The sequence below is a fragment of the Vidua chalybeata genome, chromosome 9 (assembly GCF_026979565.1).
Source record: "Vidua chalybeata isolate OUT-0048 chromosome 9, bVidCha1 merged haplotype, whole genome shotgun sequence".
In the NCBI taxonomy this organism is placed as follows: Eukaryota; Metazoa; Chordata; class Aves; order Passeriformes; family Viduidae; genus Vidua; species Vidua chalybeata.
The window spans coordinates 5,636,470-5,663,628 of record NC_071538.1 but is presented as its reverse complement, the minus strand read 5'-3'; the positions used below and the strand labels follow the sequence as shown (position 1 = coordinate 5,663,628).

Sequence of the window (27,159 nt, the reverse complement as noted above, 5' to 3'; positions counted from 1 at the left end):
CGCTGATATCAGATAATTAATGGCAGAGATTTAATCAAGTTCCTGTGCTGTCTTCAGATGAAAAGCTGACCAATATGAACCTCATTTTATTCTTCTGTTATGTTAAATAATGTGCATTTAGTAGGTGGCTATTTTGGATTTGGGAAGAAATTCTCTTCAGTTCTCAATGTCTGCACTGTGTGTGTACACACAGAGTTATCAGTTCATGTAAACTGAAACTTTGGAAGTCTGCAGAAATTAAAAATTTCAAGTTCAACCGAAGCAACACATGCCCAAAATGCCACCTAAACCCAAACACGAAGCATGGATTAGGTTTTAGGATCTCCTAGAAAGAGAAATCTCTTTTGGAACAGTCACAAAGGGCTACGGCCAAAACTATCCCGTAATAGTTACGAGCTGTAATTTGACATTTTAGATGCACATTCCTCTTGCCAAGCAATATCATATTTTGGCTCTTGGAGGAGAAAATAAAGAGAAGGATCTGTCCAGGATGAGTAATTTAGTACAATGTAATCAAGGCAAGCTGCCCCACAGACTGGGGACTCAATTAAAATTAGCAAGTCAGGGCTCTTGTCTTCTTAAATAAAAGTGTGTGTCTCAAACAGGAAAGAAAATAGAAATAAAAATGGTTTTCTTATTAGACATTTTCCATCTGAGCCCAAGTGTGGGCTTGTACTCCAAGAGCAGCTGGTTGGAGGTGGGGTGGATGAAGCAGTTACTAAGCTGTGTTCCTTGGAGCTTTCCATCCCTGGAGACACATCCCAGTCAGGGAACCTCCTGTTCCCCCAGGCACCACAGTCCCTGAATTCACAGATTTCAGACTGGCCAGGAGGCACAGGCACATCCCAGACCTCGAGGGGGGATCCCTGGCAGCAGCAGGGTGCAGCTGGCACAGAAGAATCCACCTGTAATCAGGAGTTCCACAGCTCCGTGTCCCTGGGCAGGGAAGTGCCTCGCTGCTCCCACTGCACTCAACTCCCAGCTCCCTATTTAGAGTCTTTTCCAGCCTGAAAATTCCGTGGGTTTACAGCAGTAAATTGCTGTCCCTGTGACTGTTCCAGCAGCATTTCACTCAGCTGGGACACAAACACCGGGTGCTGAAAGAACTCTGCATTTGCAGGTCCTGCCATCCTCGTTTTACCCAGGCTGAGGCAGGTAATGAGGCAGAGGGAGAGTTTAGGGGGAATAATCTGTGGTCTCCAGTTCCAGACAGGGATTCCTGCTCTTGCCCAGCAGTCTGGGTGGTTGGTGAGCCCTCAGCCTCGCTGCTCCCACTGCACTCAACTCCCAACTCCCTATTTAGTGTCTTTTCCAGCCTGAAAATTCCACGGGTTTTGTGCAAACCCACCCACAGCAGCTGTAAGGTCACAGTCCCATGTGGGGGTTCACCAGAGCTCAGGTTCTGTGAGCTCTCTGCTCTAACTGCAGAAGGAAATGACCCAGATAATTTTTATTATTGGCGTCTCTCACATTCTGGGTTTTTAAAATTTGAATAATTTCCTTGGTTTGCTGTCAGCATTTCTTTAAAGGCAAAGCACTCAGGATAAGCTTGTGTTGTATACCCTGACACGAATTTTTTATGTCATTTAAGTGCTCATTCAGCTTTCTCAGAACACAGACCTGAAAATCTATTTGTTAAACAGGACATTATTTTTAAGACTTCTTATAGCATATTAAAAATGCTCCAATATAAGCAAAAAAAAGATAAATGAAACAACACATTAAAATACTTAAATTCACTTTTACCACAATTGAGTATTTCCCAAATTATACACATGCTGATATAAATCACTGTAGTTTTTTTACAAGAAATCAAATTTCAGCTGGAAAAGACTGATTTGCTGATCTTGTGTGTTGCTGTTATTTCAGATTTTTGTCGGAGTGTTTTTACCAGCTCAAGCAATGGAAAACAATGAGCTGAAAGGGTAAGAAAAGCAAACTCTGTTTCTTAACTCCAGCACTGCTCATGGTTTAAGGGAATGAATGAATTTCTAGAGAGAACTCTGCTCTCACAACAGTCACAAATTGCACCCATCTCATGTCAAGGATTATATTTTCATATATTTTCAGGGGATCTGATTCTGTTATAGCAATAAATCCTGGCTAAAAGAATAATGCAGAGTGTGGCACAGTCCAGCCACGTTTCCTGTGCAGGCAGAAGAGAAACCCAGAATCACTGTCCTGGAATGCACCGAAACCTCTCAGCAGAGTTCCTGAAATATTCATGAACATTAAGGAAACAGCAAACTTTTGGGGAGTGTGCTATTTAGCTGGAACTTGCTATGTTCTGCCATGCTCTGAGCTCTAAAATTACCACGGGAAGGCTTTTTGCAGAAAGTAAATGAAGGAACAGAGACTTGGGAATTTTATCTCCCGGCTGCCACAGACCACACAATGCTGAATAATTCAGCTCCTCAATTACTCATCCTAACGGGGAAGATTCTGATGTGTTTGCTGGTGTAGATCAGTGGGGAGCTCAGAATTTTAAGATGAGATATACTAAGTGTGTAAATTCTTAGTAATTAGTAGAGGAAACACCAAACTGCCTTTTACCAGCTGAATTTACATGAAGTGAATGACTAAATTTACATTCACCAGCTGATTTACATGAACTTCCCAAACTGCTCCTGTGTTTTTGTTCCTTTCGGAAAGTTCAGAGGCAAACACTTTTTGATGGATAGAGGGGGGGAAAAAGAAGGAAAAACAGGAATCAGAATCTTCAGCTGCAGGTAGGGAACACACAACAGTGCAGAAGTTTCTGTCACCGCTTCCCATCCTTTCCCTGCCTGGATGCGGATCTGGGGCTTGGATTCTGGGGATTTGGATCTCTGGATTGGGTTCTGGGGCTCCGTGACTCTGGTAAGGCAAGTCAAGAACTCCCCCTGTGTGAATTAGTCATATTGAAGGGGGTTTAGGAGCATGGAAACAAAACCTTCACATGAAATGCTGGGAATAAGAGACCTCTGATGAAATGTTTATGTGTTTAACAAAGACATAAATATTTGGAGAATAGCAAAGGACACGGCTTGGCCTGGGCAGGCTGGAAGCATTTACCTGATTAGTTGGCAGCAGTTGCAAAGACTTTTCCTTGGCAGCAGCCCCAGATCTCCCCAGCCCTGGGCACAGGAGTGGTCCCTGCTCCGTGCTTGTGAAGCTGTTTGTGGTGCTCCACAGGGGAACCAAGGCTGCAGGGAAAGAGAGAGGGAAAAAGATGGGGGGAAAATTGTTTCCAGGTGGAGCCTCAGACTGTGTCGCATTCCCAGGCTGGGTTGCTTCAGGCAGAACTCAGCACTTTGTCCTGTCTGCACACAGCATGGACTGAGCAGCAATCTGGCTGGGAGAGCCTTTTTTGTGTTGGAATGGGGATGTGGGTCTTTGCTTTTCCAGCTGGATCGATTTCCCATCCGGTTCATCAAGAGGCTGTGTGAATCCTTGTGCAAGTGGGGGAACGGGATGAGGGATTCATCCCTGTCAGAAATACACAGGGGGTGCTGGATGTTGGTGATTTTGGTGCCTCTGGCCTGATTCACAGCACGGCTACACCAGAGTCAGGCAGCTTTGCTTCTTCTCTGTGTACTCGGAGATAAAACCAGGAGAAACTGCAGTAGGACAGGAGCACAACCTGTTCTGAGGCAGCAGGAAGCGTTTCCCAGAGCAGGACTATTTCTGGCAACACTCTCCCAGCTATTGATCACAAGTCTGATGTTGTGAATAACACTCTGATCTGGAGTCTGTCTGCAACTGCTATTTTTGTAGGTGTAGGGACTTCTTTTGGATGCAGATATTTTGAAAAACAGCCAAGCTTCCCACACTGTGCTTAATAAAATTATTTGAATATATAACAATGTCAAGTTGCAGCATCGTGTGGTTTCTGAGAGCTTGTCACTGCCTCAGAAGGTTTGGCTGATTAGAACATTTAATGAGAAGTGTTTGGCAGAGGGCTGGGACAAGATCACTAAAGTCCCTCCCAACCCCAAACCATTCCAGGATTCTGTAATTCCATGAATTTAGGACGTGGGGAATTGTTTACATTTTAAAGTATATAATTCCAAAATTATATTTCGTTGCTATTTTGCCATTCTGCACTTTTGTTTTCAATCTCTCTTTGATTTGCAAGGCCAGTTCAGGACCACTTCAGCCCCAGTCTGTGCAGAACAAGAATTTACCACACAGCCCGTCATGCCAGGATAACACAATGTAGGGAATGAGCAGTTGGAAGTGATAAAGGTGATATATCTTGAGCCAGTGCTGCCACTGAAAAATGTCTCACAAAACAACCTGGGAGGAGGGAGTTGGAAAAATCAGATGGGGGTGAGCTGAATGACATGGGGGAAGGGATTTTTAAATCAGCATTGCCACTGGAAAAATATTTTTTATGCATTTCTACTGTATCTGTTGTGTCCTCAGGCTCACAAAATTTGGCTGGTAAGAGCTGAAAAGGCCTATTTGTACTCAGTATTTTTCATGCTTCTTTGATTCTCTGGGCTTATGTATCTTGTACATGCATATGTCAAAATCTCATATTTTAGTTATTTTTTCTTTTCTTATATTCCTACCAGTGAGGACTTGCTGGACACTAAGCAGGCATTGTTTAAACACTTCCCCTGCAGCTCCACTGGGATGCTTCAATCTGTCTTGCTAAAGAGAAAGAAGAGATTAATCATTCTTGTTTTGTGTTTTTTTATTCTGAATGCTTGATTCTGACAGTGAAAGCAATTTGTGGGCCTCAGCTGTGATGCAGACACTTTCCTCCTGTTGTTTGAGTCATACCCACCTTATTTTATCCAAGTTTTTCGAAATAACTCCCTGAAAGGTCAATCTTAGTTTAGTAATTGGGATTTGGGGGGTTTGGTAGGAACACTCTAGTTCCAAATCATTAACCTGGACATGTTATTCAAGGAAGGAAAAATCCCTCCCCTTTTTCTCTGAATGCCAGAGTGAAGGTGACACTGTCTGCTCACCTGTTTGCCTCTTTGGAGAGGTGAGCAATGAGCAGAACGTGCCTGAATTCCTCCTGCACAGGAGAGCTGAGCTGGGGGGAATAATTGACCGCAGATACAGACTGACAATAAATTAGCACACCCCCAAGAGTCTGGAAGGAACAGAGGAGGAGCAGTGAGTCATTCCTGAGTCATAGAGCCTCCCTGGATTTATCCTGGGATGAGGTACTGCACGCACCACTCCTTGATCTGGTCTGCCTCGAAAGGACAACCCTGAAAATAATTGTGGAAAAATAAATGCTAGCAGCAATCATTCCTTGGCACCAGCAGGCTTTATTATGTTTTGTAAGAGCCTCCCTGTATCAGGGCAGTGTTTTGATAAGACATGGTGGAAAAGATGCAGAGCAGGTTGGTTTGGCTGCTCAGGCAGGCTGCAGTCAGGGGCTGTCCCAACAGCCCTCTCAGCCCTTGGCAGGAGCTGTGGGGGCTCTTGGGGAGGGTTTTGGGATCAGTCAGAAATCCCTGCTTTGTTAACAGGCAACACTTACTGTGCTTTTTTTTTTCTCTCCTCTTTGCTGTAAAGGTTGTGCCAGCTGGGAGTTTTTTCCCTGCTCAGCGCTGTTTGATGCCTGAGGGCCCAGGGATGTCCCAGCCCTGGTGTGCTCAGCTCCCATTCCTGAGGGCAGAGGGATGGAGGAGACCTCTGGCACAAACAAAACGTCCTGCAATCAAAACCAGCTGGGTTTTGCACTGGGTGGGAACCACCACTGGGGAATACCAATTGTACCAGGAGCTTTCCCAGTCCAGCAAATCTCACAGAAGGGAATTGTGCCCATCCTGAATTCCTTGTTGCAGGAGCAGAGGTATGTGGAATGCCCTGCAATCTCCTGTGCCTGGGGCTCCCCTGTGCTCCAGTGTGGCTCTGCTTCCACTCTGATATTCCAAGGATAGCACTCATTAGAGTTTTCGGTGAGCTGATAAAATTCCCTGTCTGGTGAGGAGCTCTCAGCTGTGCCAGATAAAAACTGTGTTTTCTGCTTGGTTTGCAGCTGGAGGGGCCCAAGCAGCGCCAGCACAGGATAAACTCCAGGAATGCAGGGAGAAGGAGGAACAGTTCCTCCCCCAGTAAGGATCTATCAGATCAGGTTGCTCCATCTCTGTAACTTCACCCTGAACCTCCCACCTTGTTCCAAATTTGAATAGGCAACAGGTTAATTACAACTGAACAGGCTTTCAAACTCAGGGAGGGACCAGCAAGTTAAACAACCCCAGAAACTCAGCTGGGGGTGCAAATGGACCAGGAGAGCTCTGATTTCTCCTTGTCTAAGAGACCTCTTTGGGTTTACTAGATCTCTTTCCTTGTGAAAGTTTTATGAATCTTAAGTACATTTAATGGACCTCTCTTGGCAGGGGTCTGTCTTAGTAACAGTTCTGATTTAAAGGTGATGAATGTCCACTGTAAAAATTCATTTTCCTTCTTCCTCTCGACTGAGAGAGGTATTTATAAGACCCAGAAGATGAAGCCTTCAGAACTAAGTATCATAAGCTTTAAAAATGTTTGTAAAAAAATAAATTTCCCTATTCCTATTTCTTTTGCACACACCAAATATGGTAAAAATTAAAAGATTTGGGTTAAAGAGTAGTGCTGAGTTTAAGATTCAATGAACTAACTGTGGTAGACACTGTGCTGAAACATTCAGCATCACCAGTGGTGAATATACCTGGAGAAAAAAAGCCAAATTCATTGGAAATGTCATTGCACAAGAAGAAGCATTTATTTCTGTGACTTTTCTATCAGGTGGGGTTCATGACCAATTCTTTCTTTCTGCTGCATGAGTAGCAGTTCTCATGGAATCATGGTTTGGGATGGAACTGACCTTAAAGCCCACCCAGTGCCACCCCTGCCATGGCAGGGACACCTCCCACTGTCCCAGGCTGCTCCAGCCCCAGTGTCCAACCTGGCCTTGGGCACTGCCAGGGATCCAGGGGCAGCCCCAGCTGCTCTGGGCACCCTGTGCTAGGGTCTCAGTAAATAAACAATTTAAAGAAAACAGAAATCCCCATGAAAATCTCCTTAAGATCAGGAAAAGAGCAGCTCCCAAGTGGCAAGACAATGGGCTGTCAGTGAGCTCTCCCAGCCCTGGGTTCTGTGATGCTGAGGCCCAACATTCCAAAATATCTCCATTCTCATTTTGCCTCGGAGAATTTGACAACTCCAAAAAATCACCCAAAAGCTGCACGAGGGAGGTGCATTGAACTTGGATTGCTCCTGTGCCTAACCTGGCAGAGGGAGCAGCACCTGAGCAACCTGCTGGGGCCAATCCATGTCCTGGAATGCCGGGAGCTGCCAGCCCTGCTCTCCTCTGGCAGTGTCCCAGCACCAGCCATGCCCGGCAAAGAAAGAGCAGGCAGGAATTCGCAGCATTCCCGCTCGGATTAATCCCGGCGGTCCCACTGCGCCTCACTGAGCTGGGCTGGGAGTCGGAGCTCTGCTGGGGAGGGAGAGCTGCTGATTCCTCTGAGCTGCTGGGGAGAAGTGACACAGAGAGCAAAGAAGGGTCGGGGTACAGAGCCCCTCAGCTCAGTCCCATCACTGCCCTGCCCCTGATGCCTCAGGTTTTGGCTTTTCTATTTTCACATTCTGAGCTGCTTTAGTGTGTGGGTCTGAGCTTCACATCAGGGGATGCTGAGCTCTCTGCACAGAGCAGGGACACAAAACAATTCCTGCTCCAGCTGGGCACCAAGGACAAATGACCCAAATCTCAGGCCCAGGAGCACAAACAGCGTGGGCTGGAGAGAGAAAAACAAGCAGGATGGGAGTGCCTGGGCTAAAGCTGGAATGGGACAATGAACTGCAAGGTGCAAATGGAGCAGAGCTGATCCCAGTGAGAGCCCCCGGGAGCGCTCGTGCATTTTGGGACCATTTTGGTTCCTCTTGGCTGCAGCCCTGGCTGGGCTCTGGTGCTGCCCAAGGTGCATCCATGGAGGAGATCCTTTTCAGAAATCCCTGCTTTATTCTTTATCTCCATCTAGCCTCTGTTCTGGGTCAGCCTTCTCAGGGCATCACTCCTTCTCCCAGGTGGGCTCTGGAGAAACAGGGAAATTCCAGGCCCCGTGGCTGCTCCAACCCCTCAGCAGCTGCCCCAAACCCTCCTCCCCAGCTCCCTCCTCTCCAGGCTGGACAATAATTAAATATCAAATTATAGCACTCTTTTTGAAATGAGAGCAAATGTAGGAGTGGTGGGAAAGCTCTGGAGGTGTTAAACTTCCCAGAAACTCATCCCAGACTTGGAAAGTCACTCAGGAATCTGATTAACCAGGTACCTCGGTACTCTGTGCAAATGTGCATGGAAATTCTAATTATTCAAGGCCAGGTTGGAATCAGCTTGAAGCAACCTGGTCTATGGAAGGGGCTTCTGCCCTTGGAACTGGATGAGCTTTAAGGTCCCTTCCAATCCAAACCATTCCAGGATTCTATTCCATGATTCTGTGAGGATTTTAATTCTGAAATCTAGTGGAGTGACTCTGAGAATATTTACATAACACATCCATAAGTATAAATGCAATAAACAGAGCAAATAGCATCTGGCATCTGGATTATTTGGCCAATTATAAATATGAAGAACAATTCTGAATTTTGCACTGAAAAAATTCACAGCAGACACATTTTGATCATACTGTAGCAAGGAAATAAATGAAAATTAATAATTTTAAACACTGTTATAATTGAAATTTATGTACAGACACTGTGTAATCCACCTGCATAATTTCCTCTTTTTTAACATATTGGTATTTGTAGATTCAGATTAAATAGATTCAATAATAGATTAAATAAATTTAGATTAAATAGATTTAGATTAAATAGATTTAGATTAAATAATGTTTTTCACTATTTCTTCTACCTTTATGTTTCTCCTGAGTTCTGAAGAATCAAAAAGCTGCTGCACTTCTACAAGAAGAATTCCTGCTGCAATAGCCATTCCTGCAGTTCATAATTACTCTGGCATTAATGAAGCTGTTAATTACACCACTGCTCTTCTGCTGAGACTAGAAGATAATGCTCAGATACTAAAAATGAAATTTTTGGTTATATTTTCAAAGTTTAAAATGTTACAGCTGGAAATCTCTTGGAAGTTTTTGTGGAAAAATTCCCTCTGCTAACTGCTAATCCCACTGTGGTTTCTGGAATTTCTGTAGCATCATCTCTGTGAATATTCCAAGGTTCCCTGTTTGTTGCCTGGGTGATCAAAACTGGATTTACTGGGAGGGCAAAGAGAGCTGCACATCCAAAGTGCCAGTTCCATGTGCCACAGGAAGCTCTCAGTGACACCTGCCAGCAGGAGAACTGTTTCTCCATCCCTTTTTCCCGTCCTATGGATATGTTCTGCCTTACTCACAGAACTTCCTCATCCAGCATCTACACCAGGACAAGGTAATCAAGTGATGGGCCAGGTCTGGAACCAGTGAATTTCCACATCCAGTTCCTGCTCTCACAGTCCTGATTTTACTGGATTAAAGTCACTTGCCAGCACACTGAAATTTCCTTCCATTTCTTTACAGTTATCCAGAACAGCTCCTTAGAAGTACTGCTGTGCTTCCTATTTGAAAGCCTGTGTTCCTTTTTTTTTTTTTTCTTCATTTCTAACAATACCAGCTAAAAATGTCTCCATCAGAATGGAGAACCCACTGCTAGGGGGTTTTGTCACCTAAAATGATTCAGTTGTGGCCATCAAGGCTGAATGCTGGAAAAAGGATCCAGTCAAAAAAAACAGGGGAAATTTGAAGGCCTCTTTTATGCACCAACAAGGCTGAGAGCTGCAATAGTGAGCCCAGCTCAGAAAGATTTTGAATCAAAGGATTTCTCCTGTGCATTAGGGGCTCCAAGGAGGCCTTTCCCTTGAGAATCCCACCCCTCCCTCTCTAGCCCAGCTGAAGAGCTCCCTGCTGAGCAAATGTTTCTCACACAAAGCTCAATTAAACCAGGGAGAAGATGATCCAAGTGTCCTGGAGAGGAGAGGTGACCCACAGGGGGCTGGAGAAACCAGATCCTCCCACCAAACCTTTAAAGTGCACCTTAACACTTCACAAGGTGCTCTACCTCTGATTTTAATTTTTCTCTATTTTTCTGGCATTATTAATTGTTCACTGGTTCATACCACAGACATAATTTTTAGTGCACCAAACTTATATGTTACCAAAACCTAAAATTATTACTAATATATCAAGGGAGTGCAGGCAAACCAAGAGTAAAACAATTCCAGTCTGAAGAGGCAACAGAATTGTCACAAAAATCTAACAACTATTAATTTTTAATCATGATTCCATTTGAGCCATAAATATTCACATAGGGGTTACCAGCAGGAGTAAAATAAACTAATTGATGTGTAAATCTATGGATTCTTAGAGGCTGGGGGGTTCTAGCTCTGATCTTTGCCAAAGGCTGAGATGCTGTAGTGATTTTTTGGAACCCCATTTTTGTTCTGTCCCTGCAAAGTGTGAATTCACATGGTACCAATTACTGGATCTTGGACAAAACAAGTAGCAGTGAGAAGAAACCCCTGTGGTTTTTATGAGAATAGTAAGTAGAAGTCAAGAAAACATTTCATGCCAAGTGGATCAGGAAAGCAGGAATTGGAGGAGGATTTTCTGGTATCACTGCAGCATCTTGTCTGTGATTTTCTATGTATTGTTCCTTAATATTCAGTTTTATTGCTGAAACTTTGCACCATAACTCATGGTAGAGATATTTTACAAATCATGGCAAATTTCATGGAGTTCAAAGCTCAGAAATGAGGTTTTTGTCTTTAAAAATGTGCTCCATGATTTCAAAACTATCCAGCTTTGCTGAGGACTTCGCTGACACAGAGTGGGGCTGCTGGCTAATGGGGTGCCCCAGCATCCACAAGGAGGGTAAGACTCTTCAAGCAGTCTTATTTATTCACCATGATCCTGGAAAAGTGCAGAAGAGAGGACAGAAAACTACTTGCAGGGCTTTTTTGTCCTGATTTTGGTACTGTATCGCTCTGGCCTCTTTCTGTGGTGAGCAGATCACAGTAAATGGTATTTTTATCCTTTTATATATTACATGCTTGCAAAAATTGCTGACAGAAACTGCCAACAGGCTGCTTTAATCACTATAATGCTGCTTCACTGGCAAAAAAAAAAAACAAAACCTTTTTGCTTTAACCCAGACCATCTGCTTTGGGGGCTTTTAATGATGCAACCACGCTGGCATTTACAGAATGAGAACTTCTCTGCTGTGACCTCAGAGTGGGGGATCAGCTCTAAGGGGACGGGAAGGAAGGAGGGGGGTGTTAAACTGCTCTGAAGGAGACAAGAGGTGCATGAGGAAGGTGCGGAGCTGCAGATTTGGGACACATCTAACCTCAATTCTTCTTTCAAGTAACATTTTCCTGAAAACAAACACGTCACATCCCCCCAAAGGTGCTGTGAGTAACAGCAGCTCCTACAGCATCGATAGGATATTTACTCAGTGATTCACCCCCTTCCTCCAGTGTTTATCTGCCTGCCCTGACCACATCCAGTCACCAATTACTAGCTGGGAATGGCCTTACAAACCCATGGGCAAGGCACTCCAAACACTCGGGCACAGGCTGAGGCTTTGGTGTCAGCGCTCGGTGCCAGGGCTTTGCACAGGGGAATAAATCCATCAGCACTTTCCTGGAGTTTGCAACTGAATCTGCATCTCCTCTCACCCACAAAGAGCTTTTGGATTACCTCAGAACACTCTTGGTTAGGCCTTTGAAACAGGAAGGAGATCTTCACACAGTTGTTGCATTTCAAGCTGTACAAGAGCAGCCGCTCAGAGGTTTCACACACCTGTGCAGGTAAAACCAACAGGTTTTGGCCCATGGAAGTTATTTTTCTTCTGATTTGGGTATCATCACCAGTTACCTGCATTCTCAGAATAAAATTCTGTTCTTTTCAGTTCTTACCAGTGCAATTTAGGACAGACTGGCCCTGCAACAGGGAATTGTACACCCTGTTAATTATGTACACACTGTTAGTTATGTACGCATTATTAATTACGCCTTAATCAGAAGATAATTCTGTTCCTCCAAGATAATTCTTCCCTTTTTGCTCTATGCATTTTTTTTGCAGGAGTAAGGCAAACCAGAACCTCACACTTCTCTGTGATGGATGCAAGAGGACACATTCTGTGTCTTCTCCAAGTCAGCTGGGATTCCACAATTGGAGTTATTACGGGATTTTTCTTGGGATTTTCAACTCTTTGTGGCAGCAGGCTGAGAAGCAGGGAAGGCTAAACTGGAGTTAAAAATACTCTGATACTGGTAAATGATGTGGAAAATAATTGTGGTTAAGGGTTTGATGCTAATACACAGTTTTTTAGAGGTGTTGTAATACAGCTGCTGTCTCATACAGCTGTGATGAACAAATGTGCACAAAACTTCCATGACTCAATGGATCACCCTCATCTTTTGGCACAGTTCAGGAAGACATCCCTGGATCTCTGTCTGGGGATTCATAAAACCTCAAACTACCCAAAAGAAGAAGTGGAGTAGTATGGGAGCATCTGATAAAACCCTCAGTGGGAATGGCATTTACTTATTGAGGGTCAGGCTCCCAACTTCTCCTGTATCTTCCAACTACTTCATTTAACTCCTTGTGTTCTCTTGGATCTTCCAGCAATTAAAATAAATAATTTTTTAAATATTTCTTATCAAATCCAGACTCTCCCTCAGCACACCTGCCCAGGCTTAGCTCTTCCTTTGGGGTAGATGCAAACAAGTGAGATTCTCACACACATCAAGATAGAATTACTTTCTTATCAAATTTGGTTTGAGTCAAATCTATTTTAGAATGATGTAAGTCCTGAAAAAACGCTGCAGGACTGTCCAAGTCTGCTAGCACTTCTAAGTAAACAAAAAATCCCTGCTTTAATTTAGCCCAATTTCCAGGCCATCATGGTCAGAACCCAACTAAAAGCTCTTTGGGCACTAAAAAACAAAATCTAAATATGAAACAGAAGCTCCACAAGGAGGAGGGCTCTGTGGGAACCCTCCTGCCTTTGGTCTGACAATCCAAAAAGTGTGTTCTGGTTTCCCCCAGCATCCGGTGCACTCCAGCAAAGTTTCTAAGTTTAAGCTTCACTCAAAGCTTCAGTGTTCCTTAAATGGCACAGCTCAGCTTGGCTGGCAGAGCTGCAGCTCATGGTAAAGGAAGCCACCACCACATGAACGTTTTCCCTAAATGCTGCTCTATATATTCTCAATGCTCAGCTCAGGAGTTGCTAAAATAAGCTCCTAAAATAACAACTTCAAACACTTCACAAGGCTGCAGCCTCTCACAGGGGCTGGGTTTTCTTACCTCAGGGTGCCTTAAACAAAGGATGCTCCATGCCATGACAGGAGAGGAAGGCTGAGCCCAGCTGGAGGACGAACATAAGTCAATTAGGATCCGTTGGCTCTTAATTAGAGGATTTGTTATTTATCCCAGGCTGCCTCCCAGTACAAACTGGTGGCTGACGCCTTCTCTCTGGGATAAACAGGCACTCAGAAATGTGGGGGCTGTTTCTTACTCCTTTAATCTGAGCAAACAGCATTTAACTTTCATGAGGAATGAAATTAAGTTACTCTTTTAAGCCTGAGTGAAAAACCCTTCTCCTACTTACAGCAAATTCTGCCTGTCTACTGGAAAACCTGTAAAATAATAAAGAATCAGTGAATCATTTAGGCTGGAAAAGAGCTTTGAGGTCATCAAGCCCAACTGTTAAACCAACACTGCCAAAGCCATCACCAATATAAGCCAAGAAATTAACAGCAAATGGTATTTATAGAAAATCTGCTCATTAAAATCACATATAATGAAATTGCTATGCAACACCAGTGTTTCAGAAATAATGTCTCCTGTGGAAGCCTAACAACTATGGAAAATGAAATAAGCATGAAAATATAATTGGACAAGAGTCACTGATATATTCACAGAACAGAGAACTCAAAAATCTTATGAATCCAGGGAAATTATATGTGGGTCAAGTTTAAAAGAAGCCCAGAAACACCAGGGAGCCCAAATCTCTCTTCAAACACATATCCAAGTGTTTGCATCTGCAATTCCTCCTCCAGAAAGCTGAGCAGCACCACCAAGTCTCTGAAATTCAGACTTCTTCAAATGTATTCTGCTTTACATGGATTTCTGTCACCACTTCTTCCTTCCCCATTATCACCTGCACCACAGAGAGCACAAGAATTCACATGATATCCCACAGGAAATGCAAAAGATCTCTGTAAAGCTGCACAGTGACTCTGTCTCCTCTTCAGCTCTTCACAAGTTTCTCAAAGTGTTGGGAGAAAAGAGCCCTGGCTACACCAGGGAAGGAGGAAAGAACTGAACCGAGCATCAGCTGTCCCCAAAAATGCCCCAAAGCAGCCTGAATGGTGCAACAGCTGCTGAATTCATGCACGGGCTCCAACAGGAACCTCTTGTGGCTCTATCAGTCCCCATAACAAGTCTGGATCAGTGGTTTTGTTAAATGTCATTGTTCAGTCCAGAGGAGGCCCCGGGGCTGCTGCAGGGCTGGAGCCCCTCTGGAGCCAGGCTGGGAGAGCTGGGGGTGCTCACCTGGAGAGGAGAAGGATCCAGGGAGAGCTGGGGGTGCTCACCTGGAGAGGAGAAGGATCCAGGGAGAGCTGGGTGTGCTCACCTGGAGAGGAGAAGGATCCAGGGAGAGCTGGGGGTGCTCACCTGGAGAGGAGAAGGATCCAGGGAGAGCTGGGGGTGCTCACCTGGAGAGGAGAAGGATCCAGGGAGAGCTGGGGGTGCTCACCTGGAGAGGAGAAGGATCCAGGGAGAGCTCAGAGCCCCTGGCAGGGCCTGAAGGGGCTCCAGGAGAGCTGCAGAGGGACTGGGGACAAGGCAGGGAGGGACAGGACACAGGGAATGGCTCCCAGTGCCAGAGGGCAGGGCTGGGTGGGACATTGGGAATTGGGAATTGTTCCCTGGGAGGGTGGGGAGGCCCTGGCAGTGGTGACTCTGCAGTGTCTGTGCTGCCCTTGAGTGCTACCTTTGATCTGGCAGAGCACCTCTGCCCGCTGCTCCTGGGGGTCTCCCTGGTCCAGCACTTCTCCCTGTCACAGGGTTTGGGACAGCCACAGGGACTCAGGCACCTCCCCTGGGACAGCTGAAGCCGCCCAGGGCAGGGGCACCACCTCCCACAGCTCCACCTGAACTCAGCTTCTACAAGGGAGCACAGTACTGAAAAGTGCCCTGTCTGCTATAAGTGTAAAAGGACAGCAAATATTATTTTAAATTATTATATCTCGGGAAATTTTAATTATTACCCTCAAGATTTTTTTAATAACATATATAATGTATTTGCCTACGAATTCCAGCCCATGCTGGATACTTTCACTCACGAACATATTAGTCATCCCTTAATTATTGCTACCCAGCCTTATTAATATGTATACTACGGATAAAGAGCACGCTGGCAGGGATGCATTTTAATGAAGGCACTGAAAGGCAACACACAGTAATTTCTAGAAGGTTGTGCCATGGTTGACAAAAGCAAACCAAAGCAGCCCAGGGATGGGATGAGGCGTGGAAGGAGAAAAATCAAATTCGTTTTAATATTCTAACGATAAACTTAATTTCAGAGAGGACACCTGGGGCACAGGACACAAGGAAGGGGACACCCAGGGCACAGGACACTCGGGGCATGGGACGGCAGGGACAAAGGATGCACATGGCATAAGACACTCACAGGACACTGAGGGCACGGGACACCGGGGACAGAGGGCACACATGGCACGGGGCACAGGACACAGAGGGCACGGGACATGAGGGACAGAGGACACACATGGCACGGGGCACAGGACACTGAGGGCACGGGACATGAGGGACAGAGGACACACATGGCACGGGGCACAGGACACTGAGGGCACAGGACATGAGGGACAGAGGACACACATGGCACGGGACACAGGACACTGAGGGCACAGGACACTGAGGGCACAGGACACCGGGGACAGAGGACCACATGGCACGGCACACAGGACACTGAGGGCACAGGACACCGGGGGCGGGCCGCCTTGCGGAGCCGCCCCGAGAGGCGGGCGGGGACCGGACGGGGTAAGGAAGGGGCGGTGGCGGCAGGGTCCGGCCGGGCCGAGGCGGGCACGGGGCGGGCGGGGAGCGGGGCTAGCGGGGGCTGGGGAGCTCCGGCGGAGAGGCCGCGGCCCCGCGCTCCCTACCCGGCCCGGGCCACCCCGGTCCCGGCCCCGCCGCGCTCCGCAGGCCCGGCTGGGCCCGCCCGGCCCGGCTCGGCTCGGCTCGGAGCGGGGCTGTCCCCTCGCGGCCGCCGCGGCACGGCAGGGTCCGGGGGTGTCCCCTCAGGAACCCCGGGGAACAGGGGTGTCCCCTCACGAACCTCGCGGGAACCGGGGTGTCCCCTCACGAACCTCGCGGGAACCGGGGTGTCCCCTCATGGCCCCCGCAGGAACAGGGGTGTCCCCTCACGGATCCCGCAGGAACACCGGTGTCTCCTTCAGGAACCCCGCAGGAACAGGGGTGTCCCCTCACGGATCCCGCAGGAACCGGGGGTGTCCCCTCACGGATCCCGCAGGAACCGGGGGTGTCCCCTCACGGATCCCGCAGGATCCCTCACGGTCCCCTCACGACCGGCTGGAGTAAAAGTGGCTCCTCACGACCCCCGTATCAAAGCGGGAACCAGTGGTGTCGCCTCACGACCCCTGCGGGAAGACGGGAGTCGGGAATGTCGCCTCTCCACCCGCGATGCAGGGCTGGAGTCAGGGCGTCCCTTCATGTCCCCTGCGAGAACAAGGGTGTCCCCTCACGGACCCCGCGGCAGGCCGGGCACCGGCGTTGTCCCCTCACGGCAGAATGGAGTCAGGGTGTCCCCTTATGACCCGCGCTGCCACTCAGCCGAGGGAACCCGCTCTGTAATTCCTGTCGCTCGTTGTCCCTCAGCTCTCGGGGCGATGTGGAGCCCGGCCCCGCTGTGCGCCCTGGGCCGGCGGCGCCCCGGCCCCTCCGCGCCGCTGCAGCCCCTGACCCGCCTGCTCCAGAGGGAATATCGGCAGAAAACCCCGACCCGCCTGCTCCAGAGGGAATATGAGGCGAAAACCCCTTTCTGCCTGCCCCAGAGGGAATATCGGGAGAAAACCCCTTTCTGCTTGCTCCAGAAGGAATATGAGGCAAAAACCGCTTTCTGCCTGCTCCAGAGGGAATATCGGGAGCTGCCGCTGCCGGGGCAGGGCTGGGGAAGGACACAGCACCTGCCTCCCCGCCGGTTTTTAAGTAAAAAACCCAAATCCAAGCGCCATCCCAAAACATTCCCGGTTCTAGATGGACATGTCCCAGCCGTGTACCAACACGTGTTCGAAGAGAATTTAAGGAACAGCGAGGCTGTGATTAAAAGGTAATAAAGTGGTTTCGTGGGGTTTTTAGGGCATTGCTATTTGTGACATGGTGTAAGAGTCACTTATGGGCACTTTAGGGACTTTTAACATGGGACAATATTTGCCCCATGGAGCAATGCAGCTGCCCAGTCCCTGGAAGTGTCCAAGGCCAGGTTGGACGGGGTTTGGAGCAGCCTGGTGTCCCTGCCCGTGGCAGTGGGTGGCACTGGATGAGCTTTGAGGTCCCTTCCAACACAAACCAGTCCGTGAAATGTTGACTGAAACACCCAAATCGAGGTGCAAACTATTTTAAAGCAGTGCCATGTGTTGTTTTGCATATATTGCCAAGAAATACTTTTTCCAGACCTACGTAACATTTGTTTCATGTTGCATTTCGAATGCAAAGACGTAAATGGTGACTCGCGCACTCCTGATGGAGTAGGGGATGGGTGCTGCAGTCCGTCATCATTTACAGATAAAACGACAAAATGTGTTTTATGTGTTTGTCCCGAAAGATCAGATGGCACAATTGCAAAGGCCTTTGTTCAGGGGAGTGATCCACGAGCTGGAAGCAAAGCTTTGGAAAACACACTGTGCCCTCCTGTGGTGGCATCGAGGACATGATTAAAATCCTTTTCCTCCGAAGTTTTTCCAGCCTCCAGAGTGTGCAGGGAGCCGCACTCAGATCACAGAGTCACACCCAAAGGGCTGTGTGAGTCTTTGTGTCAAAAAACATTTACAGTTAAAGGTGATGCACCGGGGGAGAAAAATGTCTGAAATAAAGGAAGAACTTGGTTTATTTAAGACCAAAGTTGAGACACCGTGTTTGTTTACAGTTTACTCAGTTTTTTACCTATACATGGTGCAGCCCTGACAATACCATTGGGTAATCACCTCCTCCTTGTGACACTGCAGTGTTCCCTGCTTTTAGTATATCTTCCAGATTTAGTAATTTATTCCACTTCCCAGTTACTGATTTTTGTCAGATAAACTTGACAGAGGAAGCTCTTGGCTGGATTATTCCTTAGAGCAGACGGAACATGGAGGTTCATCCTGAATTAGGACAGGCACATTATGATAGCCTCATTATTATATATTATATTATTGGCTTTATTAAACAGCTTTTGGCTAACTAAAGTGAAATTATTGCTTTAAATAACAGACCTTTGCTTTTTATTACACCTTGGAAAAACAATAATCTGAAAATGTGAATTTATCTTCATTTTCATGCCATTTGGGTGAAAACTGCAATATATTTAAGCTCAATCTGCTAAAGGGTAACTTGTAAGGAAAATGGTTTGGGTCAGGAGGGCTCTCAAAGCCCCTCCAGGGACACCCCTGCCATGGCAGGGACACCTTCTACTGTCCCAGGCTGCTCCAAACCCATCCAGCCTGGCCTTGGGCACTGCCAGGGATTCAGGGGCAGCCACAGCTGCTCTGGGAATTCCAGCCCAGACCCTGCCCACCCTCCCAGGGAACAGTTCCCAATTCCCAATGTCCCATCCATCCCTGCCCTCTGGCACTGGGAGCCATTCCCTGTGTCCTGTCCCTCCCTGCCTTGTCCCCAGTCCCTCTGCAGCTCTCCTGGAGCCCCTTCAGGCCCTGCCAGGGGCTCTGAGCTCTCCCTGGATCCTTCTCCTCTCCAGGTGAGCACCCCCAGCTCTCCCTGGATCCTTCTCCTCTCCAGGTGAGCACCCCCAGTTCTCCCTGGATCCTTCTCCTCTCCAGGTGAGCACCCCCAGTTCTCCCTGGATCCTTCTCCTCTCCAGGTGAGCACCCCCAGCTCTCCCTGGATCCTTCTCCTCTCCAGGTGAGCACCCCCAGCTCTCCCTGGATCCTTCTCCTCTCCAGGTGAGCACCCCCAGCTCTCCCTGGATCCTTCTCCTCTCCAGGTGAGCACCCCCAGCTCTCCCAGCCTGGCTCCAGAGGGGCTCCAGCCCTGGGGCAGCCCCGGGGCCTCCTCTGGACAGGGCAGGGTGAGCTTCTCATCCACCAACACCCCAAATCCTCCCAGGGCCCCTCTCCGTCCCTTCTCCCACAGCCCGTGTTTGTCCCTGGGATGTTCCCGGCCCAGGGCAGGACCTGCCCTTGGCCATGTTGGACTCCTGAGGTTCCTCCAGCCCCACCTCTCCCCCTGTCCGTGTCCCTCCGGAATCCACCCCTCCCCTCCAGCGTGTGACCGCGCCCCACAGCTTTGTTCCCATCGACTTTGGGATTTTTTTTTTTTTTCCCATCAGGTACTCGGAATTGCTGGAGAGGGTGAAGAAAGGAGGGGGAGAACACGCCATCCTGCGGCACACGCAGCGCAACAAGAAGGTGTTCGTGCGGGAGCGCCTGAGGCTGCTGCTGGACGGTGCGGATTTCCTGGAGCTGTCCCCGCTGGCAGGGCTGGACATGCCCTACGGGGATGTCCCTGCTGCCGGCTGCCTCACGGGTACTGGGATGCTGGGGGCACTGGGAAAGGGAAACAGGGGGGAAAGGACGCATGGAATAAAGTTTATGGGGTATTTTAGTAGCTGAAGTGCTTTCCTAGGAAAAGTTAACGCTGGTTTTATCAAGTTCTTATTCCCAAAAGGGAAGAGTTCAGCCACTTCTGTATTACTGTAATGGGAGAAACTTTTGAAAAAAATGGTTTTTCATTTCTTCTAGATTTAGTAATTCTACTTACCACTTACTAATTTTTGTCTCAAAAAAATGTGTCAAATCAGCTGTTGCCTCCTAACGGAGAGAGGACAAAGTTACTGTGAGAAACAGGAGCTGTGACATACATTTTGAAATGCTTTTCAAATCACAGACAATTGCATTTTCTTTGCAGACATTGTCTCTTTAAACTGGAACAGTTTAAACTGGGACAGCTCTTCAAAATGAAATTTCATTGAAATTCAATGAAATTCAATTTCATTCACTATCAGCGAAATTGCATTTAGAAGAGTGGTTCCAGTTTAAAAAGTAAGCAGAAGAACAGTACGAAAACCCTTTTTTCATCACAGATTGTTATATTTTTCAGTTTTACAGGGGTAATTTTTAATTGCCTTCCCTTTTATCTCAAGGGTTGGGAGTTACAGTGTATTTTTTCTGTTACATTGTCAACAGATGTAAGTAAATTTATTTGAGGGTCTTCTGTCGTTTAGATTAATTTTTTAAATACTGTAATTCCAGAGAAGAATGTAGATTTCTTCCTTGTGTGGTATTTTCACGTTAATTTGGACCTTCTTGATGTAGCATTACTGAGAAAAACTCCTGAAAAAGTTTAAAAGTTTGCCCCCCTTGCTTTGCCTGTTGCTTTAGAGAGTCCTGATAAATATGTGTGGTACTGCTTGCAGGAATTGGCAGAATCTGTGGGGTCTGGTGTGTCTTCATTGCAAGTGATGCCACTGTGAAAGGAGGAACCATCTACCCAATTGGAGTGAAAAAGCAATTGAGAGCCCAGGAAATTGCCATGGAGAACAGGCTGCTGTCTGTGCACCTGGTGGACAGTGGGGGAGCCTTCCTGCCCCTGCAGGTACTGCTGGCACTCTGCAGAGCAGAAAATATCAGTATTTATTTCATCACCTGGGCTAGTCCTGCACCTCCCACCTGATCAGAGGTTAGAAACTCCAGTGAGTGTGCTGAACTGCTTTTGTGTCTGATAAATGAGTACATAGTGGGAGGTGTCTATTTTCACTCCAGAATCTCTAGAGTGTTTGTATTTTATTGTCCTGTTTGTGCCAGTGGTGCACTAAGCTCTGTGGGCCTTTAAAAATGGAGTTTTTTCAATTCTGACTTCAAAATAAGAATTTGAACAGGTTCTTTGGTGAAATGCAGAAATCGTCCTGTCATAGAGACAGTAGGTGTTCTCTATCCACACTGAGGGAAAGCACACAGGAAAAGTTACCTGGAATTTTAAAGTTATTTAAAGTTATCAAACTTTAAAAGTTACCTGGAAGTTTATGTGGAATTGTATCCAAAACTAAGTAAAAAAAGGAAACTGCTGAAGGCATTTCACAGATGAAATAGAGCTACCACCCTTCCCTTCTCCACATTTGCAGTCAGTTTGTGTAGAATATATTGATTTCAGAAAAAAATCACAAAACTTAAACTGTTTCAGATTAAGTTTTCAAAGCAAATGGGTATTTTTTGGGGATTTAACAATGTATGAAGGAACTTAATGAATGCTGTTAATGAAAGGTTCAGGAGTGATTATTAATAGGGACATTTCCAGGGTCGGTTTTGGTGTGTTTGGGAATGAAGGGAGGGAAGAGGAAGCATCAACTTCCGTAGTTAACATTAAAAATCCCTTTTTCTTTTCCCTCAGTCAGAGCTGTTTCCTGACAAGCTGCATGGTGGCAGGATTTTCTACAACGAGGCAATCATGTCTGCCATGGGAATCCCTCAGGTACAGAGGCATGGGGAGTGCACGGGGGTGTAGGAAAGGTGTAAATGTGTAGTAAATTTTGTTCTGTCTCTGGTTTCTTCCCCAAGCTGTGATTTAGCAGTTCCTGCGTTTCTGAAACAACTTTGGCCTTGGCTTTGCCTTTCCTGACCCCTCTCCAGCACTGCTGTGTCTGTGTCCCCTCAGGTGGCCGTGGTGTGTGGCTCCTGTGTGGCTGGAGGTGCCTACGTGCCCACCATGGCTGAGGAATCCGTGATCATTGATAAAATTGGGACACTGTTCCTTGCTGGGCCACCCCTGGTGAAAGCTGCCACGGGAGAAGATGTCTCTCCTGAGGACCTTGGAGGAGCCAGGCTTCACTCACAGTATGTGGAGTATTCTCAAAACCAGGGAATTCAGCATGCTCAGCCTGAAAGGAATGTGGCATTGGCATTTCAGAGCAGGGCTAGGAGTGGAACCTGTGGTTACACTGGCTTGCCTTCTCAGGTTCAGGGGTTTGGGTTAAATCAGCCAAATGGAAGTAAAATGAAATTATTGATGGGGTGAGGCAGGGACTGGACAGGTTGGATTTGGATCTCTATTGTTCCACATACTTCTTGAACAACTTCAGGCAAGTAATTTCCTCTGTGCCTCACAGGGAGCAGCTACAGAGGAGGGATGCTATCTCCTCTTTTCCAAGTGTTTTCCAGAATACACATATTTAACCCAGTTATGCTACATGGAATACATTCCTGTCTTCGTATCTTGGCTGCAACCACTTATTTTGAAATAACTCCTGAAGTTTGCTTTCCTCTTTTCCCTTTTTGATATTGTCTGCAACAACAGCATCACAAAAATAAATGCCAAGGTGTTTCTTTAATCCAGATAAACACAAACGTCATGGGGAAGAACTCCTTACTGTGAATTTAATTTGGGATTGGACTGCACAAAAATTCCACTGAGTGACTGCTTTCAGCTCATTCATACAGAAACAAATCACACAGTATTTTCACAGGGCAGTCTCAGCTTTTTCCCTAGAGTTTGGGTTTTCCCTCAGCATTCAGAACTCATTAATTCGATGCTAATTAATGTCTCTGTCTCCTAGAGTCAGTGGCTGCAGTGACCATTTTGCACCCTCAGAAGAGGAGGCCTATGAGTGCATTCGTAATGTTGTCTCTACCTTAAACTGTGAGCCAGTGCCAGAGCAGGACAGGGAGCCTGACAGTCCCTTGTACAGCCCTGAGGAGCTCCTGGGCCTGGCACCACTGGGTTACAGCTGCACTCTTCCTGTCAAACTGGTAAGGGGACAGGGATTTCATTCCTGCATCCTTCATTCTGCTCCATCCCACAGCTCCAGGTGTTATTCTGAATTATTACCTCATCTGTTGTCAGCCTGTCTTAAGCCTGAAACAAAGCAGGATGGCAACAGTTCTGTGGGATTATAGAAAATATTTTACCTGAAATCCTGCTGGAGATGTAATAATCCCAGCTTGTGCCAGTGCTGCCCTGCTGTTTCCATGCACTGTTGGGATGCTTTCTTTCTGTCTTTCACTGTGATAGCTGCCTTGAGAACATACAGCCCTTTAATGTCTGTGTTTCCCTTCTCCTGCCTTTTTGTTTCTTCTCCCCAAGTGTTCAAAATGATGTAAAAGAAATGGTGACATTACTGACTGAAAGAACAACACAGCTCAAATCAAACTTGTTTGAGGTTGGGACAGACACTAAAGCTTAAGCAGAGACATGCAGAGCTGCCCACGCTGTTTCCATTGTGTTCTACATGAGATTTTTGTCTCCATGGATGTGAATGCAGTATCTTTTCCAGTGGTAAATCCCTGCACTTGAGGGAATTGACTGTATAAAGCTTTGAAAGCTGCTTTTAACTATGTTAGAAAAAAGTATGAGACAAATGAACCAAGCATTTCTTCTGCACAAAATCTGAAACTGCACACACTGGGGTTTGGTTTTTGCTATTTTGCATTTTTATGCACAGGAACAGCTGTGCTTTGTAAAACTAAAATAATTTTGGAGTTGGCCTTTGTCTTAAAATACACAGTTGGGAATTAAAGTGAACACATATTGGAAGGTTTGTGCATATTGAGCATTTAGCAAGTCACCCAAAGACCCTCTATCCATCTTGCATAACTCAGGTACTGTTTGAACAGAGCATTTCTTTTAGCAGAGCTCTCCTATTTTCACCTCTATTTCTCTAGTAAAGTAAAGTCTGTGTATTTCTTTGCAGGTTCTGAGCCGGCTGGTGGATGGAAGCAGATTCCAGGAATTCAAGGCTACTTATGGAACAACACTAGTGACAGGATTTGGCCACGTGGAAGGGTATGGCTGGGAACAGTCCCCATCCAAATGGATGGACGTGCATTTCTCAACAGCTTTTAGGTTCCACACCATTCCAGTCATTCCTAGGGCTCAAAAGGGAGAATCATGGAATTGCTGAGGTTGGAAAGAACCTCTGAGATCATGGAGTCCAACTGTCCATGTTTGTTCTGTAGGCACTTGGTGGGGATAGTGGCCAACAATGGGGAGCTGGCTCACGATGCTGCTCTCAAGGGCAGCCACTTTGTCCAGCTCTGTGGCCAGAGGGGAATTCCCATCCTCTTCCTCCAAAACACTGCTCCACAGCCAGCAGGGCCTGCAAGCATCTCACAGGTATGGCGTGTTTGCTTCAGTGTATTTCAAACAACTCTTAGTTCTTGTTGTGCCTAAAGTTACATTTTCAGAATTGTTAACTGTTAGGAAAACTAGTTTTTTTAACTACTCTTGATGAAGCTTCGTAATGACTTTGCTAACTGAAAGATTTAAGAACATTCTCACTTGAATTTTAAGCAGGGCTGGATGCTGATATAAAATTATACTGTTTAGTTAGCAAGGCAGGCTGGGAAGTTTGGGATTTGCAGTGCTTTTGACATTGAAATACAGCTTATTGATTCCTCTGCTAACTCTGCACTCCAGAAAATTGGCAATTTCTCTTTTGAAAGTGAAAGTTTTAAAGCCCAGTAGGATTTCTCCTGGGCTAAGGAAAGTAAAACTTCCATTAGATCCCAGATCTGTTTCTGCAGAATTGTAAATAAATAAATAGATAATTTAGAAATACAAGTTTGTTGGGGGTGGAGAGAATCTAAAATAAATTCTGAAAGGATCTAAAATATCTATTTTTATTCCAGGCAGAGGCTCATTCCAACAGGCTGAAGGCCCAGGCCTCCATGATGGCTGCAGTTGCCTGTGCTGCTGTTCCCAAAATAACCATTGTCATTGGAGGCTGTTTTGGGAGTGACAGCTACATCATGGTACGGGTGGCACCAGCCCAGGGCTTGGGGACACACCTGTCACACTGCTCAAGTGTCAGTGCATTTCTAAAACACAGCTGGGGAACTCGAGCTCTGAACTCATATCTGAGTAAGAAATGCAACACTGCATGTGATTGCTGCAAAGTTAACAGGGAAGAATTAAACATGGAAGTGCTTGGAATTCAAAATGAAATATTAAAATAGAAATACTGAAGGCAGTGGGGAGGTGGTGGTTCCTAGCACAGGGTGTCTGTCCTCATGCAAATCCACCTGTGTTCCATCCTGCCTTGCCCTTGGTTGTTTCATCCCACAGACACCTCTTTATGATTCCTCTCAGTGAGTTTGTTCTGTTCTTTGCTTTTTTCCTTGTAGTGTGGGAGATCATTCAGTCCAAACTTTCTTTTCCTGTGGCCTAATGCAAGAGTTGGTCTTGTTGATTCTCAGCATTTCCCCACAGTTCCACCAGCTGGGGACTGGACAGGAGAGGAACTGGAGCTAAAACAGCTGAAGGCAAAGTAAGGACATTCAGTATAAACCTGACAGGGATTTCATTGTTAAATTACCTACTTTTGTTCATCTTACAGAGCAACACATCCCAACTAATGAAACAAACATGGATCTACTGCAAAAATATTTTAAATTTCCACATTGTTCGACGTCTTTCTGTTAGGGTCTTCCCATTACTGCAGAATGGTCAGCTCTGTTATTTGCTGGTTTCTGACCAATTTTAACAGCAGTGCTGCCCATTCTCTTCAGATCTATGGATTTGCCTGTTTCATCTGTAATTTCTTTTCACTGCTCTGCTGTTTTTATTGTGCTTTCAAGCTTGTTCAATTCTCTGCCCTCTCCAGGCTAGAGGAAGAAAGCAGTGCCTTTTACTCCTCTGCCAGGCTCTGGGATGATGGGATCATTCTACCTCAAGACACCAGGAAGGTGGGTTTTCCTTTTAGGCCATTTCATTCTCCAGTCTCACAGTGGGCGAACATGCCTCACTCAGGGTTGCCAATGTGCTGATTCCAGACCTGGGGCTCCCACTCCTCACTCCGTGGAATTTCTCTCTGTAATTCTCAGCCTGTCTCTTCCCCATTAGTTTATCAAAAAAGTTTCTCTTGAATTCTGGTTACTTGACCACAGCATTTCCACACTGAGCCTCTCCTTTGACTTTACCATAATTTGAATCTGCATCTGAATCCCTTTTTTTCCATATAATTACCTGTATCTTCACTCTTTGGAGTTTAAGCTCCTCAGAATTCCTTTTGTTTCCAAAATATTCCATTTATCCTGGGATGTTGCGTGTTGCAATTTTCTCTTCCTGCTTTAAATTTGCTGTGTACATTTGGGATGCTCCCCTGCCTTTTTATTGATTTAAAATTGGCAGACATCCCTCCCTCCCTCCATTAGGTTCTTTCTGAAAGCTGCTGCCTTTGTTCTTTTATTTTTCCTTGTTAGATTGTTTATTAGCAATAAAAATCTTCTCTGCAGTTCTGAAGTTTGTTTACTTGAAGATCTCAATGTGTCCTGGCTTCAGCTGGGGCTAAATCACAACACAACCCTTCTAAATATGGTGCATATTTATGCAACTATGTGGATGGTAAATATTTTCATGGAGTTTATGGGAACTTTGATAATGGGAGAGCACCAAGAAATTTTTTTAGTCCTAGAGCCCTGAAATTCCCACTTTATGAGCTACACATGAAAATAAGTGAGAGTTGAACTGTTCATTTTACTGTGTTCAGCATTTCACAAACAGAAGGAACAAATAAATAAGCACAGAACTGAGTTGTACTCTTTTTTGGTGATTTTTTTTTTTTTTTTTGTTGTTGTTGTTTTTTTGTTTGAGGCTCATTGTTTATACTGGTTTTTGTTTTTAATTAGGTGATTGCCCAGTGCTTGGAGATCATGGAACAGAAGAAGTACCAGGCTGTGTCTCCCCGTCCCCAACCCATCATCAGGATGTAACTGCAGCCCCCTCAAACCAGAGCCCTCTACCAGAACTCTGAGTATTAACATTTTCTAATTCTTTGATACCATTAATAAAAGTGTTGAACAATTGAAGACAAACAAGAATCCCAGATTTTAAATCTGCTGGCAGGAAGTTTTTATTCTCAACAATAGCCTTTTTTAACATGAGCTGAAAGTTTATTTTGGGAGAAGGAAGGATTAAGCTGAAC

General features: G+C 46.1%; 1 protein-coding gene and 1 long non-coding RNA gene across 7 annotated transcripts; one reads left to right on the top strand and one right to left on the bottom strand.

The window, feature by feature from the left end:
• Positions 1–5,352: 5,352 nt before the first annotated feature.
• Positions 5,353–16,457, bottom strand: LOC128792320 (uncharacterized). The gene is made up of 5 exons (XR_008432367.1): positions 16,379–16,457; positions 13,594–13,621; positions 13,290–13,350; positions 11,679–11,780; positions 5,353–5,662 (listed from the first exon to the last, which is right to left on the bottom strand). It is a non-coding gene; the product is annotated as an uncharacterized LOC128792320 (long non-coding RNA).
• Positions 16,291–27,080, top strand: LOC128792318 (biotin-dependent 3-methylcrotonyl-coenzyme A carboxylase beta1 subunit-like). Of its 6 annotated transcripts, none has more exons than XM_053950619.1 (12): positions 16,295–17,358; positions 19,576–19,691; positions 20,662–20,840; positions 21,633–21,713; positions 21,897–22,075; positions 22,795–22,987; positions 23,929–24,020; positions 24,194–24,350; positions 24,866–24,988; positions 25,361–25,503; positions 25,840–25,921; positions 26,864–27,080. In XM_053950619.1, exons 1-12 carry the CDS (start codon positions 16,742–16,744, stop codon positions 26,945–26,947), a joined length of 2,046 nt encoding a protein of 681 aa, XP_053806594.1. In that variant the 5' UTR covers positions 16,295–16,741; the 3' UTR covers positions 26,948–27,080. The 6 variants fall into 6 exon arrangements, with proteins under 6 accessions (XP_053806598.1, XP_053806596.1, XP_053806597.1 ...); XM_053950618.1 differs by having other exon boundaries at positions 19,576–19,772; XM_053950621.1 differs by lacking the exon at positions 26,864–27,080 and having other exon boundaries at positions 16,292–17,358; positions 19,576–19,772; positions 25,446–25,503.
• The last annotated feature ends 79 nt before the right edge of the window (positions 27,081–27,159 follow it).